General features: G+C 38.2%; 1 protein-coding gene and 1 pseudogene across 1 annotated transcript; one reads left to right on the top strand and one right to left on the bottom strand.

Annotated features, from left to right (window-relative positions):
* The first annotated feature begins 13575 nt into the window (after positions 1-13575).
* XCL1 (X-C motif chemokine ligand 1) lies at positions 13576-19591 on the top strand. Its single transcript, XM_054461865.1, has 3 exons — positions 13576-13674; positions 17038-17152; positions 18024-19591. Exons 1-3 carry the CDS (start codon positions 13614-13616, stop codon positions 18190-18192), a joined length of 345 nt encoding a protein of 114 aa, XP_054317840.1. The 5' UTR covers positions 13576-13613; the 3' UTR covers positions 18193-19591.
* LOC129019398 (large ribosomal subunit protein eL8-like) lies at positions 15711-16419 on the bottom strand (annotated as a pseudogene).
* Positions 19592-21190: the final 1599 nt, after the last annotated feature.

The following is a 21190-nucleotide window of genomic DNA, read 5'->3' as shown; positions in this document are numbered from 1 at the left end:
GAGGAATCGCCACACTGACTTCCACAAGGGTTGAACTAGTTTACAGTCCCACCAACAGTGTAAAAGTGTTCCTATTTCTCCACATCCTCTCCAGCACCTGTTGTTTCCGGACTTTTTAATGATTGCCATTCTAACTGGTGTGAGATGGTATCTCATTGTGGTTTTGATTTGCATTTCTCTGATGGCCAGTGATGTTGAGCATTTTTTCATGTGTTTTTTGGCTGCATAAATGTCTTCTTTTGAGAAGTGTCTGTTCATGTCCTTCGCCCACTTTTTGATGGGGTTGTTTGTTTTTTTCTTGTAAATTTGTTGGAGTTCATTGTAGATTCTGGATATTAGCCCTTTGTCAGATGAGTAGGTTGCAAAAATTTTCTCCCATTTTGTAGGTTGCCTGTTCACTCTGATGGTAGTTTCTTTTGCTGTGCAGAAGCTCTTTAGTTTAATTAGATCCCATTTGTCAATTTTGGCTTTTGTTGCCATTGCTTTTGGTGTTTTAGACATGAAGTCCTTGCCCATGCCTATGTCCTGAATGGTAATGCCTAGGTTTTCTTCTAGGGTTTTTATGGTTTCAGGTCTAACGTTTAAGTCTTTAATCCATCTTGAATTGATTTTTGTATAAGGTGTAAGGAAGGGATCCAGTTTCAGCTTTCTACATATGGCTAGCCAGTTTTCCCAGCACCATTTATTAAATAGGGAATCCTTTCCCCATTTCTTGTTTTTGTCAGGTTTGTCAAAGATCAGATACTTGTAGATATGTGGCATTATTTCTGATGGCTCTGTTCTGTTCCATTGATCTATATCTCTGTTTTGGTACCAGTACCATGCTGTTTTGGTTACTGTAGCCTTGTAGTATAGTTTGAAGTCAGGTAGTGTGATGCCTCCAGCTTTGTTCTTTTGGCTTAGGATTGACTTGGCGATGCGGGCTCTTTTTTGGTTCCATATGAACTTTAAAGTAGTTTTTTCCAGTTCTGTGAAGAAAGTCATTGGTAGCTTGATGGGGATGGCATTGAATCTGTAAATTACCTTGGGAAGGATGGCCATTTTCATGATATTGATTCTTCCTACCCATGAGCATGGAATGTTCTTCCATTTGTTTGTATCCTCTTTTATTTCCTTGAGCAGTGGTTTGTAGTTCTCCTTGAAGAGGTCTTTCACATCCCTTGTAAGTTGGATTCCTAGGTATTTTATTCTCTTTGAAGCAATTGTGAATGGGAGTTCACTCATGATTTGGCTCTCTGTTTGTCTGTTATTGATGTATAAGAATGCTTGTGATTTTTGCACATTGATTTTGTATCCTGAGACTTTGCTGAAGTTGCTTATCAGCTTAAGGAGATTTTGGGCTGAGACAATGGGGTTTTCTAGATATACAATCATGTCATCTGCAAACAGGGACAATTTGACTTCCTCTTTTCCTAATTGAATACCCTTGATTTCCTTCTCCTGCCTAATTGCCCTGGCCAGAACTTCCAACACTATGTTGAATAGAAGTGGTGAGAGAGGGCATCCCTGTCTTGTGCCAGTTTTCAAAGGGAATGCTTCCAGTTTTTGCCCATTCAGTATGATATTGGCTGTGGGTTTGTCATAAATAGCTCTTATTATTTTGAGATACGTCCCATCAATTCCTAATTTATTGAGAGTTTTTAGCATGAAGGGTTGTTGAATTTTGTCAAAGGCCTTTTCTGCATCTATTGAGATAATCATGTGGTTTTTGTCTTTCATTCTGTTTATATGCTGGATTACATTTATTGATTTGCGTATATTGAACCAGCCTTGCATCCCAGGGATGAAGCCCACTTGATCATGGTGGATAAGCTTTTTGATGTGCTGCTGGATTCTGTTTGCCAGTATTTTATTGAGGATTTTTGCATCAATGTTCATCAAGGATATTGGTCTAAAATTCTCTTTTTTGGTTGTGTCTCTGCCAGGCTTTGGTATCAGGATGATGCTGGCCTCATAAAATGAGTTAGGGAGGCTTCCCTCTTTTTCTATTGATTGGAATAGTTTCAGAAGGAATGGTACCAGCTCCTCCTTGTACCTCTGGTAGAATTCGGCTGTGAATCCATCTGGACCTGGACTTTTTTTGGTTGGTAAGCTATTGATTATTGCCACAATTTCAGCTCCTGTTATTGGTCTATTCAGAGATTCAACTTCTTCCTGGTTTAATCTTGGGAGGGTGTATGTCAACACAATTCTTTAAAGGAAGATGCTGATTAACATTTCAAATTTTTAAAACGTTGCTCGAGTAATGCCATTTACAGAATAGCAGGAAGTAGATGTGAATTAATTGTGTGCATTTCTCAGGTGGCGCTGAGGGTTATAATTCATCTCACTTTAAGATCTGTCCTGGCCAAATGCACTGAGGTGCAGAGAGGATCAGCAGAAAAGGAGCCACTGAGGAGGATGGAGGGAGGACTCGGGTGCAAGCCTGAATTCACCACATGAATCCTTCACCCTTTTCCAGAATGAGCTCTGTCTTGCATAGATGGAAAAGCAAGCAAAGAAATATATTAATCTTTCTCCCTGATATACAGCATATTTTATTTTTGTTTGTAGTGGTCTTCCGACTCTCACTGAGCCTTGCTAAGGGATGTGCCAGAACAGAAGTTTGTTCTGTGACATTGCCCATCACTCTAATTTGTTTTCCCTTCATAAAAAGACTGCATAATTTCTCAGGTCTATTCTAGCCACTATATCTTTTGATCTTTTTTCCTTGTATTATTTGTCATACTAGGATAATATCAGTATAAAGTAGCTAGCTCCAAGTTAAATTGAGCAGAGCTTCTGCTTTAGTTCTTGTAGGAAAGAAGACAATGACAAGACAATTAGTTTATATTTATTTATTCAATCAATAAATATTTCTTGAATTCCTACATTATAAGTGCTGAGAGTTCAGTAATACAACAGAGTCTCAATTCTCACAGACATTGTATTCTTTAGGGGGAAAACCACAATACACAGTATATAAAAATGTCAAGTGGTGATGATAAGAGCTATAAATTACAATAAAGCAGGTTGCAAGAAACTATGCGAATGGGGAGGAGCTGCTATTTTATATGAAGCAACGAGAGCAGACTTCTGATAAGGCAATACTTGATTAATTTGCTTCCAGAATCAACTCCAAAGCTCCATTCAGATTCAATTCAATATCATATACCCTTTAAGGTAATGCTTGTACTTTAAGAATTCTTCTAGGTTCTGTGCAATAGATTACTGGCTGAGGCACTAAAACTAGGTAAGCCTCTGTCATCAAGAATTTATTTTTCTATTCTGCTCTACCAGAAAAAAAATTGGAACATTTTCAATAAAGGTTAAAATAAAAAATAATTTTAGTTAATCTGAAAATTAGGTAATGCATAGCACTCCATGCCCTCTTATTCTACCATAAGAAGGTTTTGTATGTGTGACTGCTCTTTTCATTGGGAAGATGAAAATGTCTTCCAGCTTGATATCAATCATGTGCAGTGATGGGCATGCTTCTTCCTCCTGATATTTCAGATATAGGGAGGAGGCCAAGTATGGGAGAGCAGAGAATAATAGACCTGGCTGATTCCATAAAAATCAATCATTGTTATTCATAATAATAAAATAGGCCAGATGTGGTGGCTCATGCCTGTAATACCAGCACTTTGGGAGGCCAAGGTGGGTGGATCCCTTGAGCCCACAAAGATCCTGGTTAATCTGGTTTTACAGTTCATGGTCCCCACTACCGTAGGTGGCTTCTCAAGGAAAGACTCGTTAGGATGGCTTTTGGCCACTGACGTTGGACTTCAGTTTCTGGCTGGTGCATCTATCTTTGGTAGGCAGATTTAGTCTGGCCAATGTCCAGCTTAGGAAATCCATAAATGCTTTGAATTCTGTACCACAGAGGGTTTTGTTTCTGGTACACCTTATGGCACAAATGGCAGTCGTCTGAAAAAATATTGTTCTGCTTACTAGTTTTAGCTTCCTGAAAGAGTGGTTGGTTTGCCGTCATAGAGACTGGTGTCTTTTTTCTTCCCAACCTAACCTTCCTTGGAGAGTTGGTTACTTTGACTCAATCACCTGCTCTGTTTAGATTCACCATTGATCTGTTATCAATGAGCAATGTAACCAAAACTATTTATAAGCAATTTCTGAGTAGTGGTCAACTTGCAACACTTCCTCTGTTGGGCTTGTGGGTTCCTGGCCCTGAGTAATACATGCGATATAGTGCAGGGCAGTGGTTTTTAACCTTTTGATAAACACAGATATTTTTAGAAATTTTTTTGAGATTTTTGGTGGCTATGTATCTTTTATTAAAAAATGAAGGAGACTATAAACCCACCTGATGAGAAAGTACTGCATGCTAATACCACATACTTTCACTAAAAAGAAATAAGTAAATAAAATAGCTAATAAATGATACAAAGGCATGAAATGTGAGAAGCTATTCTCACTTTCCCAGCTTGGCCATGAACTTGGTAACTTCCTGGGGGAATTTTTCATTGTCAATGTTTTGGTGTACTTCTTTAGGCTTTTTTCATCTCTACTTACTTTACATGGTTGATATCCCATTGAACCCCACATTTTAATAAATATGAATCAGGGTCTGACCCAGAGGTCAGCAAACATTTTCTGTAAAGGGCCAGATGGCAACTATTTTAAGCTTTGATGACCATGCAACAAATCCACTTTGCTGTTGCAGTGTACAAACAACCATAGCCAATATGTAAGCAAATAGGCATTGCCGTGTTCTAATAAAACTTTATTTACAAAAACAGAAGGCAGATATAGTGTGTTGATTCTTGTGCTGTGCTATTAATATGAAGTTATTATACATACTATTTGTCAGGTATAGATATAGGTTGGTGCAAAAGTAATTGTAGTTTTTGCCATTAGAATTAATTACCAGTGGCAAAAACTGCAATTACTTTCGCAACAACCTAGTAATACCTATCTAGCATATTTCATTTGAATTCACTAATTTAAACAAATGCAGTGACTCAAGTTATTAAATATAATTTTAGAGATTTGACCATCATTACTTGAAGTCTATGGCAATAAAATACCTATTTAATTGTTTTTCTATACAATTCTTGATTTTTTTTGGAGAAAACTATTAATTCTCTTTGCATAGTATCTCATGTAAAAATAAAAACAAATTACGTAAAAGTTAGGTCATTCATTATTAGCAATTTCTGGAGTAAATAGCATCAGTTATTGTTTTAAGTGGTTATCGAGTAAGACCAGGGCTAGATGAGTTTTTTAACCCGTGAGAAAAAGAAGAGGTCCAATTACACATTCCCTGGTATTGGAAAATAAGCAGAAGCAGAATAGTAATCATGAATAAAAGTACCACAGAGCCAAAATTTTTCCCCAGGCTTTGGAATTCCACTAAAAACCGTATAATCCAACTGGATTTCTGTTTAGTATCAAGTTCTCTGTCTCCGCCTGTATTGAATTCACCATCAAAATATCTCCAACGTCTCTTGCTTAAGACTTCACTAGGGGAAGACCCTAGTGTTTAAACCTCACCTCCAAGACAAGACACTTTTAATATCACCCTCCCTAGGATGAAATATGTCTCCAGTTGGTTAAAGTCTTCCATGAAAAATGGTTCTATAGTCAAAAATATTTGGGAAATGTTGGGTTAGCCAAATTTTACTGTAGGACTTCTCAGAGGCTTTAACATAATGATATGCTCTATGAATTAGTAATGCCCTATATTTCTCAAGTTTATTAGAAATGGACCTCTCCCCAGATGGCAGAACAAATGTTTGGTATAAAACACTTTGGGAAATGCTGATAGATTCATCCTTCCCACTGTTCTTCCTTCAGAACTTAGCTTCACTGTGCATTTCCTTAGGTGCCTTCTCTGTTTTGCACAGTGACAGTCTATCATCAATGTATTAACCAAAGTCCAATATTAATGCCTGAGAATGAGATGAGTCTATGCCTTATTCACTCCAGAATCATCTGTGGCTCCTACAGAGTCAAATTCTATTTCAAATAATTGATCAAGCTACTATAGCACTTATGTTGCCGTGGACATAAAATTGAGAGCTATCTGGTATGATATCAATCTTCCAGCCAGCTTAATTTTTATACATTTAACCTTTGTATATCTTTTAAAGAAAGCAGTTGGTACAAAAGTAAGAGACTGTCTTCAGGAAGCTTCCTGGAGGGAGCTTATGCTAAAGAGATGTATAGGCAAGTATACAAAGTTCAAAGAAATGTATATTCTTATTGCTGTGTAGTCCATGGTTGAATAAAAAGGGAAATAATTTAAGGACCCTTCAAGAGGGTATTAGTGGTGTATCAAAATATCTGACAGTATAGGGCACTGTGTAGTAGCTTGGTCTTGGAGTCTGGTAGACCGGTGTTTGAATCTTTATCATCACCAAGCTTTGTGATTTTTAGTGAATTTCTTAAGCTCTTTAAGTTTCAACTTTCTCATCTATAAAATGTAGAGAATAATTCTACTTATTTCATTATATTGCTTTAAGGATTAAATAAATGGGTTAATGCCCTTTTGTACTTAGCACAAAGCTTCACACATTGCAAATGTACAATAAATCTCCAGCCATTGAATGCTGTAGAAAGATTGTGAAATGATATACATAGGCATATGTACCTAGAGAGCTGTTTGGAAGAAGGTCCATTTATTATGGTTAAGTGATTTTCTCTGGGTAGTGGACTTTGGGTGAATTGTACTTTCTTAAAAACCTTTTCTGGACCGGCGCGGTGGCTCACGCCTGTAATGCCAGCACTTTGGGAGGCCCAGACGGGCGGATCACGAGGTCAGGAGATCAAGACCATCCTGGCTAACACGGTGAAACCCCCGTCTCTACTAAAAATACACAAAATTAGCCGGGCGTGTTGGCGGGCGCCTGTAATCCCAGCTACTCGGGAGGCTGAGGCAGGAGAATGGCGTGAACCCGGGAGGTGGAGCTTGCAGTGAGCCGAGATGGCGCCACTGCACTCCAGCCTGGGGAACAGAGCGAGACTCCGTCTCAAAACAAAAACAAAAACAAAAACCAAAAACTTTTCTAGAGTGTCTGGATTTTCTTTACAGTAATCACACTGTTTTTCTAAGAGAAATACAAGAACGCTATTTTAATTTAGGGAAAAAAGATGTACAATTCAAGAGATGTACTGTGGGCCCGTTTCAAAGAAAATAATCAGAGTAATCTTGCTTTATTTTTATCCTTTAGAAACTTGAACCTCAGGCGCACCATCAGATTAATCATAATCTTATTGCTATGACAGGTCGTGCTAGACCTCATCTGCTCTTTGTTTCAAGCACTGATCCAGATTACACTTCCCAAATGGAACTCCATTCTCTGTTCTCCCACTGTGTCCTTGCTTCTAGATGGACCAGATAACTGGATCTCACCAGTTATGTGATACCAAAGAATACATGCTACTTCTAGATAAGAGGAGGTGTGCCATGCTCTCTCATTCTTCATCCTGCAGCTGGAAGAAAAGGATTCCCAGGCTTTAGGAGATGGTATTATTCAGAGGTGGAAGCAGCCTAAATTCCTGTGTCACTTTCTGGAGGAGAGCGTTCAAGACAGACAACCGATTAGGAATATCTACAATGATTTTTTTGTTATTCTAATCTGAATGATACGATTATACATTATCTTCATTAGTCTACCGGTGACCTTTCTCTACTCAGTTAATTACTTTGTATAATATGCCACCATTAACCTACCTACAACTTAGGCACTTGAACATTCCAAGTAATTGACGTTTAATGCTCCTTTCCTCTGAAATTCTCTAAGTATGTATCTAGGAGCAAGATTTCTGGATCTTCATGGTATGCAAATGCTCAGCTTTACATGACAATGCCAAACTGCTTTTCAAAGTGTTATACCAATTTCCAAAGCCATGAGTAATATATGCTGCTTCACATCCTTGCAAAGTACTAGTATCAGAGTTCTTAATTTTGACCATTTTGAATGGGAAGAAAATGGGGTCACACTGTGGTCTTGACTTTTGTTTGAATAATTACTAGTGAGCTTAAGGCAAGATACTTCTGAAGAAAAAGAAGAAAAAAGAAGAAGAGGGCTTGCCTTACTAAAAACTAAAGTTAAGTTATAAGTAATTACTTAGGTAATGAAGGTAGAATGGTGTTAGTGAAGGATGGACAGATGGACCAGTGGAGCAGAATGCAGGCTCTGAAATGGATGCATATATATGTGGGGGCTTCATATATGAAAAGTAGTTTAGGCAAAGGTAGAATTATTCAAAAACCAGAGCTAGAAATGTCGGATGTATAAAGAAAAAAAGCCTTTGGATCCCTTTCTCATAGTCCGTACAGAAATGAACACCAGAAAAATTGAAAATTTAAATGTCATATGCAAGACTTTAAAATTTTTAGTAGAAAATAGAGGTAAATCTTTTTCTGACTTTGGAGAAAAGAAGAATATATTAAGGCACGAAAAGCATTAACCATAAAATAAAATAGTGATAAACTATGTTAAAACTATATACTTTTTTCATCAAATACATAATAAATGTAGTGAAAGACATACTATAAACTGAGAAAATATTGCAACACCTATGACAAATAATTAGTAAGATGAATATATAAAGATTCCTTACATACCAATAAGAAAAAGACAAATTGCCTAATAGAAAAATTGGAAAATTATGCAAACATGTTTTATAGAAGAAAAAATCTTCATATGGATTGCATGTTATGTATGAAATACAAAATAACTTTTCAGATGAATTAAGATATTCAGACCAGAAAGTCATAAGAAAGAGAAAACATTGAGTTTCCTTTACTTGTACCCCTCATGCTTCTGTCTTCTTCCCTCAACAATGAATGCTTTCCTTCAAAAAATGGATTTTTCCATTCCACTATGTGGTCACACATGCATGAGCGGTGTCAATATTCCAGAGCACTAGAGTTTGCAGGCATAAATGTTGATGTTTGCACATGTGTATGCTTGCTTATACACTCCTGCACGTACACACCAGATATACTTGCATTTATTCTGGATATACAAATTGAGCAGCTCCTTTAATGCCAGGCATTGTACAGGATTCTGAAGAAACAGCAGTGAAAAAGATAAAGAATTCCTGGAAAAAGACAGACAAAAAAAATTAGCAAGTAAATTGTTGTTATGTTTGAAGGTGTTGGGAGTTCTGAATGAGAATAGAACAGCAAAAATAGATCAAATGATACCAGAATGGGCATGTGTACAAAGTTTTAAATTGGGTGATCAGGAAAAGCCACAATGAGCAGCATTTGAGCAAAGAATTGAAGGAGATGAGGGTATCAGTCATGCATACATCTGAGAGAAGAGAGTATCAGGCAGAGGAAACAGTAAATGCAAAAGCTTGGAGTCAGGAGCAAAACTGACATGTCTGAGAAACAAGGTGGCCACATGTTGTGTTGATGTAAGAGGGGTAGAGAACAGCAGGGGAGGATGTCAGAGAGTGAATGGGAGAGAAGAGCACAGGGTATAGGTACTTGTAAGCCCTTGCAAAGACTTTGAATTTAACTCCTAAGAATGGAGAGCCATCGAAGGATTTTGAGGAGAGAAATGACATTTTCTAATAGTCACCTTGGTCGATGTGGTCAATTGAGGCAAAGATGGAAGCAGAAAGAACAGTTAGAAGGCTATTGCATGACTCCACTAATCCAAGTGAGAGGTGATGGTGGCTTGGCATAGGATGGTTCGGGGGTAGTGAGAAGTGTTTAGGTTCTATTTGAAGATAGAGAGCCTGCAGTATTTGCTGATTGGGTGTAACATCTATGAGAAAGAGAAGAGTTAAAGATAAAAAATATTCATTATGACAAGTATGCCTCACTGATTGTTGTCAACCAATGTCCACCCATTAGCAAGTCATGCCCACTTTGCACTAGGTTTCTACTTTCTTGTCTGTTATTTAATTCTTCCCCAAATGAGATTCTAGTGCATGCTTTGACAAACTGAAAGTGAACGATTCATTCTGAGAGTTTAACAAATTCCATGTCAGTATGCTAAATGAAAATTCAGCCACTAGTCAAATTGTCGATTTCATTGAAAACATGAGAAAGCCTCAGGCACAATCCCCTGACTTCACATCTTCATTTTTTACTTCTTTTTATTATTTATTTTATTAAAAAAATTGACAGGTAAAATTGTATGTATTTATTGTGTAAAAGACGATGTTTAAAAGTATATATACATTGTGGAATGACTAAACCTAACTAATCAATATATGCATTACCTCACATAGCTATCATTTTTTGTGAGGAGAATACATTCACTCTAGCATTTTTCAAGAATACAATATATTTTTAATTACAGTCACCATGTTGTATAATAGGTCTCTTGAAATTATTCCTTCTATCTAACTAAAATTTTGTATTTTTTGACCAACATCTTCCCAACCCCACCCCACGCTTCTCAACCGCCCCAATCCCTGGTGACCACCATTCCACTTTGTATTTCTATGGAATCAACTTGTTTAGATTCCATATGTGAGTGGGATCATGCAGTGTCTGTCTTTCTGCGCTTGGCTTATTTCACTTAAAATAATGTCTTCCAGGTTCATCCGCGTTTCGGCAAATGACAGGATTTTCCCCCTTTTTTTAGGCTGACTAGGACTCCATTGTGTATATGTACCACATTGTGTATATGTACCACATTTAGGTTGATTTGATATCTTGGCTATTATGAATAATGTTGCAATAAACATGGGAGTGCACATATCTCTTTGATACAGTGATTTCATTTCCTTTGGATATATACCCAGTAGTGTGATTGCTGGATCATATGGTAGTTCTATTTGTAATTTCTTGAGGAACGTCTACTGTTTTCCATACTGTCCATACTAATTTACATTCCTGCCAACAGTGTACAAGAGTTCCCTCTTTTCCATATCCTTGACAACACTTGCTACCGTTTGTCTTTTCAATCACAGCCATCCTAACAGGTGTAGGGTGATACATTATGTTTTCTAAAAAAATTTACATTTCCCTGATGATTAATGATGTTGGACATTTTTTCATATACCTGATTGCTATTTGTGTGTTTTATTTTGAGAAATGTCTATTCAAGTCTTTTGCCCATTTTTAAATTGTGTTGTTTTCTTTCTAATGAGTTGCTTGAGTTCTTTATATATTTTGCATATTAATTCCTTACCAGATGTATAGTTTGTAAATATTTTCTCCCATTTCATAAGTTCTCTTCTACCTCTGTTGACTATTTCCTTTGCTGTGCAGAAGCTTTTTAGTTAGACATAATTCTATTTGTCTGTTTTTGCCTTTGTTTCCTTTATTTGCTTAGACCAATGTCATGAAGCATGGCTTTATGTTTTTAGATGGTCATCTTTCACTTAGTGCACAATCATTGTAATTTTGGGGTTTTAAAAAAATTCATTTACTTAAAAACTGACTGTTGAGCAATTGTTACATACCAGGCTTTCTGCAAGTGCCAGGGATCCAGAGATAGCAAAGGAATCGCCTACTCTCAGAGAGCCTGCCATCTAGTGGGAGACGCAAGAATGTAATTGAGTAAGAGGACACAATGAGATTAGTTGCAGAATAGCCATGAGAACAGAACAAAGTTCTAAGAGAGCATAAAGGGGTGGCACAACTTAAATTTCAAAAAAATTCAGGAAAACTTATACAGAGAGGAGGAGTTTACGAGTAACTATGTAGGGAGCTGTCATGGGTATTCCAGTTAAAGGAAACATGTGAGGAGCATAAAAGAGGCTGGCGCATTGGGTTGGCTGCACATGTCTGTGTTTGTTAAGGTTTGGGAGTGTGTGAGTGAATGGTGGAAGGTGAGTCTGAAAGAAAAGGCAGTACTAGATCTTGAGCATTCTTATATATCACAATGAAAGATTTGAGATACATCCTGTAGTCATTGGAATTAGCAAAGACGTTCTCAGTAGGGAAATGGCATGATTAGATTGAGGCTTTACAGTGATTACCCTGGCAAAGCTGCAAAGAACAGACTGAGAGGAGGCCCTGGTCTGGGAAACCAGTTAGTCCACTGCAATTGGCCTAACATTTGAGCAGTGTGGGAAGAAAGGAGGACACATCTCAAAGAACTACTTGGAAGGTATACTTAGTCTAGTTTGGTTGAGAAAGACACATGGGTGGATAGCAATGAGTCTAAGATGATCCCTATATATCAGTATTTGGAAATTAGATGGAAGAGAACACATTGCTCCATGCTAAGGACTAATATGAGGAGAAGCAGTTTGAATAGAAGATGTGTCCAGTGTTCAAGGAGTGATTGTGCAGTAACGTAGAGATCATTAAAGAGCCAGTTTGAAGGTTAGAATGAAGTCTGGGTGAAAAATCAAATGCGATTAGTGGGAAGTCTCTTAGAGGTTAACCTATAATTTTTATGAAAACATAGGAATTTATTTTCATATTCCTAATAGCAATGGACCTTTAACTACACATATATTTAATAAATACATTTTATAGATACCTATATAAAATAAAGAACAACCACTATACAACAAACTCAGTGGCAGAAAAGTTCCAGTGCAATCAGTATATCTAAATTCTACTGGGAGCATTGCAAATTAAAATTACATTTTGGGAGACTATATGGCAATGTATAATAAGAGCTGTAAAGATGATCATATCATTTTACCCAGTAATCCTATTCCTGGTTATTAAAGGGAAGTAATTCAGTGTACATTAATGAAATTGACCTTATAGTTCTGATCTTTATAATAAGTTATAAGAAAATGGTTTAGTGTGTATGTGTATATATTTACTCGAAGTAGAAATCTGAAGGCTAAAAAAATGGGAAGATATTTAAATTGGTGTTAAAACAGCATTTAAAATTACCACAATTATGAGAATACATGTATGCCAATACAGATTCACTGGAAAAATATTGAAAATGAAAGCTGTCAGATGGTAAGATTACAATTTTATGTCTTTTTTAATTTGAAATAAGTTGCTACAGCACAGCTTTTCAAAAGCTTTTATAAATGTGTATGTTAAGTTGTAATAAAGCAAACATATGCATGTAGACATGCTTAAACAGTTATTTAATCGTTTCTTGGGTACCTGGGGAGATTGGGGTGAAGAAAGGGGGATAACTTGAATAAAGGTGGAGGAGAAAAATGAGAAAAAAGAAAGCAAAGGATCGAGAAGCTCAATGTGGCAGCAGCCTCTCTTCCCCTCCTGAGAGAGTCAAAGGGTGGCACCAGGGACTCATGATCTGTGGTTGTGGAAGCCTTATGTCACACTGGATGTCACATGAGGTGGGATAGAACTCAGTGACCACCCCACCTCATTTCCTTTACAGTTTCCATGCTGGGCCATGGCAGTGAACAGCCTTCAGGCATGTCTACAGCGGAAGATCTGAATTCAGGCTGGTGGCAGAAGACAACACAACCACGTTTTCTTTTATGCATGCGTTTGGTTTAATTGACACATTAACCACAGACAAAGGGGTAAAGGCCACAAGGTGTTAGGTTAGTATGAACAGGGAAAAGGGACTTTTTTTTTTTTTTAAGAAAAACAAAAGCATCAGTATTGCAAAGACTTTCCATGATCCTACACCCACCTTGAAAGCCCCCTCTCACCACAGGAAGTGCACTGACCATTGGAGGCATAAAAGAGGTCCTCAAAGAGCCTGATCCTCACTCTCCCTGCACAGCTCAGCAGGATCTCAGCCATGAGACTTCTCATCCTGGCCCTCCTTGGCATCTGCTGTCTCACTGCTTACATTGTGGAAGGTATGTGGAGAAGCTATCTGTGAGATAAAGAACAGGGAGGCAAGGCAGGTGGGCACACATTTTGGGTTTGACTCAGGTTCTGACTGGAGTAAACTGCTTTCCCCAGGGGAGCCTTAAACTTCCCATGTTCAAAAAAGGAATGATGATTTTGACTGTAGGGGGCTTTGTAAACTTCCAAAACAGGGAGAATTTGATTAGTATCTGGGCTCCTACTTTTCCTAATTGGGTAATTTCAGGTAAATTTCTTAACCTCTCAGGGCCTATGCTTATTTATGTATAAACTGAATAGAATAACAGACATGATCACCTGAGATTAAGATTAAATAAATATTATGGTTTATTTAATAACATCAGATTTCCTTATAAGCAGTAATTTTTTGATTAATGTTAGCTATGGATTAGAGGTGATGATTATAAATGCATTTGTAGGTTTTGCCCATTTAATATATAGTTTGATAAATTATCAAAATCTTAGAGAGTTTAGTTACAATGTGGGGATGCACCAGAGGATGTATGTTCTGGAGCAAATCAATGTTTTCAATACAAAACTAAGCCCCAAATGACTGGAAGTTCAAACCTTCATGTCCAGAAAATCAATATTACCTGCAAGTACTTGGGGGACTCTGTTAGTAATGCCATGGATATTACTATTTATGAGAAATTTTCTGTATTTTTAAGAGAACATACAATAATAACTACTACCAAATAGATCAGCACTTTATACACAGTTGAATAAAACTGCAAGACACATCCAGGTAAGACTCAGATATACCGAGCCCTTACCTGAGCATTCAGTAGGTATTTCTTAAGGATTACTTTTTCCTATGACTGGAGTGAATCTGTCGACTTATTTGTGTTCTAATTGGTAGACTTATTACTTAGACTATGATATTATAACTTAACAATGGGTCCCCAAAGGGTTCCATGAATAAAGGTGGCTAAGTCTGGAAGTCCTTGAAATTGTGTATAAAACAGACAAATATTGATGAAACAAAAAAGTTTGATTACTACATTAGGCCACATGTTGCTACCTGGCTGGCATTTTGCTGAAACAATGGGCATACCATCTGAGGGAGACTCAGATCTGATAAGGGGAAAGGAGCTCTGTTAGAGGCTGAGAAGAACTGCAGACGCTAGTCTCAAATTCCCAGGTTTTCTAGTTGAAGGAACTCTATAAGTCCCACTGGTGCTTAGCTTCTTACATACAAAAATGAGTCAAAACAGTCTCTGCTTTGACTCAATTTTGCAACCTGAGTGAAGGTTATTTTTAAAAAATAACACAGCCACAAAAACATTGCTGACAATAAGGAAAAGGTTTTGTGGTTTCAAGTATAACAGGATTCCCTGAGTCTTAGGAGTCCATTTCAGATACTTGACAGAGAGAAATATTGTTTCTTAAATATGAGAGAAAGAGAGAAAAAGCCCAGATTTTTCCTCTTTCATTGGCTACAGAAACAATTCACCATTAAAAATGAATTGGCAAACGTAGAGGGTAGCAATGTGCAGACTGGCATTGAGAGTGAAGAAATGATGAAGAAAAGCACACAGTGAACAGTCTTTGTTTAGTCCCATGCTTTAAAAAATGCCTTCTGATATTAGCAACACTATAGACCAATGTTGGCCATTGTCAGTGGTTACTTTAGATGCTTTTTAGCTGCCTATTTCACTGAGAAGCAAAGACCAGTGTCTACAGCTAAGGAGAAAATCGGCACTTAGAAACTTGGATTAGATTTTACCCAACCCTTAACAGTATTAATTCTCCCAAGTTATTTTTCCTTTTGCAATGTAAGATGATTCTCTAAACTCAATAGTTTAATTCATTTGGGCCATTACTATTGGGCATGAATATTTTAGGGCTGACTTCCTTTTATGTAGATATTACCTTTTACCATTTATTAATTTTTTGAAGGAGAGTTTTTATTATTTTTATGTACAGAAAACTCAACAGTGTACATTTAACCCAGTTTAGTGACAAGTTCCTCTGCCTCTGCTATTTCCAGCTTGGCAATGTGAGCCACAGATTTTGGACTCAGGACATTTCAGATCTCATCATATCCATCACTGTAATTGGTCCTGATAGCTTCCACCAGCTTAGCCAAAGCTCCTTTGTCTTCCTGGTTAATCTGTGTGAAGACCACAGTGGTTCTTCCTTTGGACTGGATGTCCCAGTCTTGCCTTCCTTCCCCTTGATAATGCATTAAGGGACCCCCCATTTTAGGACACAGGACAGACAGAAAGTTAACCAGCTTGATGGGGTCCACACCATGTGCAATACCAGCTGAGCCTTCTTGTTTTCCAGCAAGTTGGTGATGGTGTTAAACCCTGCTCAAAGAACAGGTGATTTCCTAGTGGGGACAACACCTTTGCTAGCAGCTTTCTTCTCAGCCTGGGCCAACAGTCTCTGCTTCTTCTCTTGCTTTGTCTCTGGTCAGTACTTGTGGATCAGCTTAAGTGGCTGAGTAGCTGTTTGGGGGTCTAAGGCCTGGGTGAACTGGTTAATGGCAGAAGGCACTTTCAGCTGCTTATAGAGGATAGCTCTTCGCAGCTGGAACCAGATATAGCGGGGCCATTTCACAAAGCAGTGGAGGTCCCTTTTGGGCTGGATGTCCTGTCCAATGCCTGCCTAAGAAAACTCTTAGGCCTTTTCTCACACAGCGGTTTCATCACTTTCTTAGCCTCCTGCTTCCTCACTACAGCAGGGACTGGGGCCACCTTCCTTCCTTTGGCCTTCTTTCATTTCAGCATCTTGGGCGGCTGACAGAGAGAGACATTTTACCACTTACAAAGGAGAACACCTTTATTTAGTCTGTCAAAAACATGCTTCCTTCCCTCACTGAATGTTGCCTTGCCTAGAGTACTCTTCACACATTACTCTGTCATCTCACTTATGGTACTGTAACATGCTGCACTATTTGAAATGATCTTTTCTGTTTACCTGTCTGTTTCCTGGCTCCCTCATGAGAAGATATGCTCTATGAAAACAGGGATAACGTCTGTCTTAATAAAACATGTGGGACAGAACAGGCACCATTGTATAAATGAATGAATGAGTGTCACTGGAGCATTTACTAGCCGTCCCAAATGTCTAAGTGAAAATATACACAGAGATGGGATAACATCTTGTTATTTTCTCTCAGCATGAAATTCCTGAAACAATTCTATTGATTGAGTTTTTAAATTAGTCAAATATTTACTAAGAATCTATGATGGGCAAGAGATTCAGGATGCCTATCAGTCATCTCTTCCCCCAATAAGAAAATGGCCTTATATTCTCACAACATTCTCAGAGTAATTTAACAGATGATTGTTCCTATGATCTTGATAATTGCTTTATTTTTAATTGTCTGTTTTTTTCCTCACCAGGTGTAGGGAGTGAAGTCTCAGATAAGAGGACCTGTGTAAGCCTCACTACGCAGCGACTGCCAGTTAGCAGAATCAAGACCTACACCATCACAGAAGGCTCCTTGAGAGCAGTAATGTGAGTTTGCCTCCTCAGAAGTTGGGCTGGGTGGATATCTAGAGGTATAGAAATACAGTCTATAGAAATGCTGCCCTCCTCAGGAACAGTAGGTCAACATGGAGGAACACCTCAACTTAACCGATAACCTCTTTATTTTTCCTTATCAATCATGTCTTTCTGCAGCCCAAACGAATAGCGATTATTGCAAAAATTAGGCTGCCAAGGAAAGAATAGAAGTCCTCCTCTATTTACTTAGTGGAAGAGTCTGTTGAATACTGTGCACAGCTCTGAGGTCTGGGTTTAGAGATGGCTGGCCCATGTCAGGTTTCCCTGCAAGCCTCACTGGAGTTGGGGGATCTTAGGGTTGAGTTAGGCAGAGTCTCATGCTTTATCAGTTGCCATATTTCAAGAAAACGAGTCAATGCACAACCTACATGGTCCCTTTCTTCTACCAGAATCTCATTTTTAGAAGTAATTACTCTTCCCAACATATAATTGCAAGCTTTACTCTAAAAAATGAAAATGTAAAAATCACTTTTTATTTAGAAAATAAGATGAATATTTTTAAATTTGAAAAGGAAGAGGGTATGTAACAATGGAACTAGATGTTCTCAAATGTCTTTTTGTTACAACATTTGGTGACATGGATGAGAAAAGGAGCCTGTGAATTATGGTGAACAAAGGGGCTGGATACTACTTGCAGATATTTCTCCTTTATGTTAAAATAAATGGCAGAAGAGGGGTGCTCATTTATGATCTCATGGCTCTGAAAGACTATTCCTTGCAGCAATTCTGCACAAGATCTCTTCATGTCTGCTCTGATCTTAACTCCTGACCCTGAGGCTTTGAGAATGTGGCTAACTTCGTCTGTCTTTTCCTTGCATTACAGTTTTATTACCAAACGTGGCCTAAAAGTCTGTGCTGATCCACAAGCCAGGTGGGTGAAAGACGTGGTCAGGAGCATGGACAAGAAATCCAACACCAGAAATAACATGATCCAGACCAAGCCAACAGGAACCCAGCAATCGACCAATACAGCTGTGACCCTGACTGGGTAGTAGCCTCTGACACCCTGTCCCTCTCCAGCCAGCCAGCTCATTTCACTTTACATGCTCATGGACTGAGTTTATACTCACCTTTTATGAAAGCACTGCATGAATAAAATTATTCCTTTGTATTTTTACTTTTAAATATCTTCTGTATTCACTTATATGTTCTAATTAATAAATTATTTATTATTAAGAATAGTTCCCTAGTCTATTCACTATATGCATGGAAAAGTAGTGCATAATTGGTGTTTGATTTCTGTCCTACTTGTACCTCTCTTTGATGGTAACCATACTGGAAGAGATTCTGGCTAGTGTTTATCAGAGGTGAAAGCTATATCGATCAGTCTTAGAGTCCAGCTTGTAATGGTTCTTTACACATGAGTCACAAGTTACAGCTGTGACAACGGCAACAATTCGAGATGTATTTCAACTTGTCTCTATAATAGAATTCTGTTTATAGAATAAGGGAGAAAATAATCCAGTCTTCACTGGGTTCCCATTTTGAGGGTCCACTACTCAAAAATTTGCTTCACTCAATTTTTTTCACCTCTTTGTGTTTTATTTTGGTTTCCTACTAAAGGAATAAAATGACACAACTTGTCCCCTTTTTTGTCCCATTAGCAAAAATTAGAATTTTGGTATAAAGAAACTTTATTCAAGTAAAAATCAATACCTTTTGAATTGGACAATAATCTCACTACCTTATTAGGATTTCTGTATTTGCCATTACGCTAGTTATCATACATGTTATGCTTTACTGCGAATAAGCTTTTAATGCTCCAAATGCTGACCCATGAAACATTTCCTCATGTGATCAAAATTTGCAGTAAACTTTTGATTAAATGCTCATCTGGTAACTCAACACCCCAGATTCATGCTCTCTCGTATGCTAATTAAATTGCTGATTTGTTTCATGCTTAGGGTTTTACTATCCAAGTAGCTGATGATGTATACATTCTCTTCTATCAGACTCTAAATAGGAAGACCTGACCTTGCCTTGATAGTTTTAAGTGAAAAGTATTGGCTGTTGTTTAGTCCTGTGCAGACATTTAACAATATCATGAATTTTCAGAGGGCAGATGAAGGCAACTTGTTGAAATCTGCTCACTTCTAATCATACAACTAGTGAATCAGAGTGGAAACTACTAAAAAGTTGCCTCCTAGCAAATGGTGTGGTCACCTATCCATGTTCATTGATATTTGTCTAAAATAAACTTCAGAGATGGTCTTAGAGAAAGCAATCCCTTAATAAGAACAGACATCCTGCTTTATGAGGGCTGAAAAATAACAAAGTCACAAAAGATGAATGGAATGGTTTGTCTCCCAAACGTCTCCCAGACCCTAAGGATTTATCTGGGATAATAATAATAAGATGTGTGGAAGGATATGGGCAGTGCTTGACTTTTCATTTTATGGCTGTTCTATTTTTTGAATAATAAATAGTTGTTAAAATATATAACCATAACTATTTTCTTGCTTTACAAATATGAGCTCACTTAATCACATAACAGAACTCAATTAAAGACAAAACAATGGAGGCATAAAAAGGTTAGTTAACTTTCTGAAGGTCTCTTGGTCTGTGAGGGGTAGAGTTTAGATCTGAACTCATGCAAGATTCAGGGTGTTGACAACTGTGTCATGCTGTCTTTCTCACTTCAGAAGACAATTCCCTTCGGGCCAAATCATATGTAAAGAGATGATTCAGGGGTTATCCTTATTTAACCTACAGACTTCATTCATTCATTCATTCAATAAATGTTTACTGAGCGTTTATTATATGCCAGAAACTGAAGACACAGCAGAGTGAACAGGACAAAGTCCCTGCTTTCTCAGAGCTTACATTCTGGGAAAATCTTTCTTGCTTCCCTTCCCCAGGAACTCACTCCACCAATACATTGTTATTGCACGCCTAATGCATTCCAGATGCTTGGCTGGGCACTGGAATGCAATGGTGAAACCTTCAGGTGTTTACCTTCTGGGGGTTTACATTGGGGAGACACACAAGTAAGCAAATGATTTCAATGCAGTGTAAAATGTGGGATGATGGAGAAAGCAGATGGTGTGAGCTTTGGACACACAGGAGCAAACCTATCCAGATCTTAGCATGAAGGGGGATAAAGATGAGCTTCCCTTTGAAAATAATCCTCTATCTTGAGACCAGAAGGATGATTTAGAGTTATGCTGAAGGCTTCAATGCATTCTAGGCAAAGAGAACAAGCAGCACAGGCAAAGGCCTGCAGGCAAGAGAAATCCTGATGAATTAAGGAAAGGCAAGTAGTTTAATATGACTGAGGGACAGTGTGGGGGTTAGGAAGTGGGTGCAAAAGGTGATGTCAGGGAGGCAGAACAGATACTATGAAGGGCCTTGTCTGGCAGACCAAAGAGCATGTACTTCGTTTTAAAGGCTGTGGGAAATGACATCAGCTGCCAGGTGGAAGATGGAGCGTAGAGAACAAGATAGGAGTCAGGAAGCCAATTGGGAGGGGGCTCTGGACCTCGTGACTTCTGAACTTGGCCTGGCATTGTGCAACACCTTTTACCTTTACTTCATGTGCCTTTACTGCTTAGCCAGGGAGCACATTAGTTATGCATGACTGTGACTCACGCTGCGGCTCAGCTGCGCATGCCAAACGCCTTGGGCCAGTGGCTCCTTTCACCAATTTCCTTGGCTGTAGAGAGCCAGGGCTTGGATAGGAGAAAATAGCATTCTTGGAAATCACCTTATTACTTTCATTATTCTTTGGCTAAGCTAAGGTTGAATCTGTGAGAACACAATTGGAGCCAACCACCCAGAGGAAGAAGGAGGCCAGGTTGTATCAGTGGAGTTTCAGAGATCCACAGACCAAGCCTTTTCTAATGTATTCAATGTCCTGAATATTTGCTGAGCACCTGCAGAGCACATGGGAACGGGATCTAGCCTGCTGTCCTGAAGCTCATGACAGTCATCAAAGCCATTCCCATTTGGATGTTCCAAATGGCCCAGCTCAGGGTTTGACTTCCCTTGGAG

This window comes from Pongo pygmaeus, chromosome 1, assembly GCF_028885625.2.
Source record: "Pongo pygmaeus isolate AG05252 chromosome 1, NHGRI_mPonPyg2-v2.0_pri, whole genome shotgun sequence".
Classification (NCBI taxonomy): domain Eukaryota; kingdom Metazoa; phylum Chordata; class Mammalia; order Primates; family Hominidae; genus Pongo; species Pongo pygmaeus.
The sequence above is the reverse complement of the archived record's forward strand: the minus strand, read 5'-3'. Positions and strand labels throughout refer to the sequence as shown.

Excerpts from the sequence above, each read along its gene's own strand:
- XCL1 (XM_054461865.1), top strand. The coding sequence starts at position 13,614 with ATGAGACTTCTCATCCTGGCCCTCCTTGGCATCTGCTGTCTCACTGCT. Across the intron at positions 13,675-17,037 it reads CACTGCTTACATTGTGGAAG|GTGTAGGGAGTGAAGTCTCA; the intron begins GTATGTGGAGAA and ends TTTCCTCACCAG. Across the intron at positions 17,153-18,023 it reads GGCTCCTTGAGAGCAGTAAT|TTTTATTACCAAACGTGGCC; the intron begins GTGAGTTTGCCT and ends CTTGCATTACAG.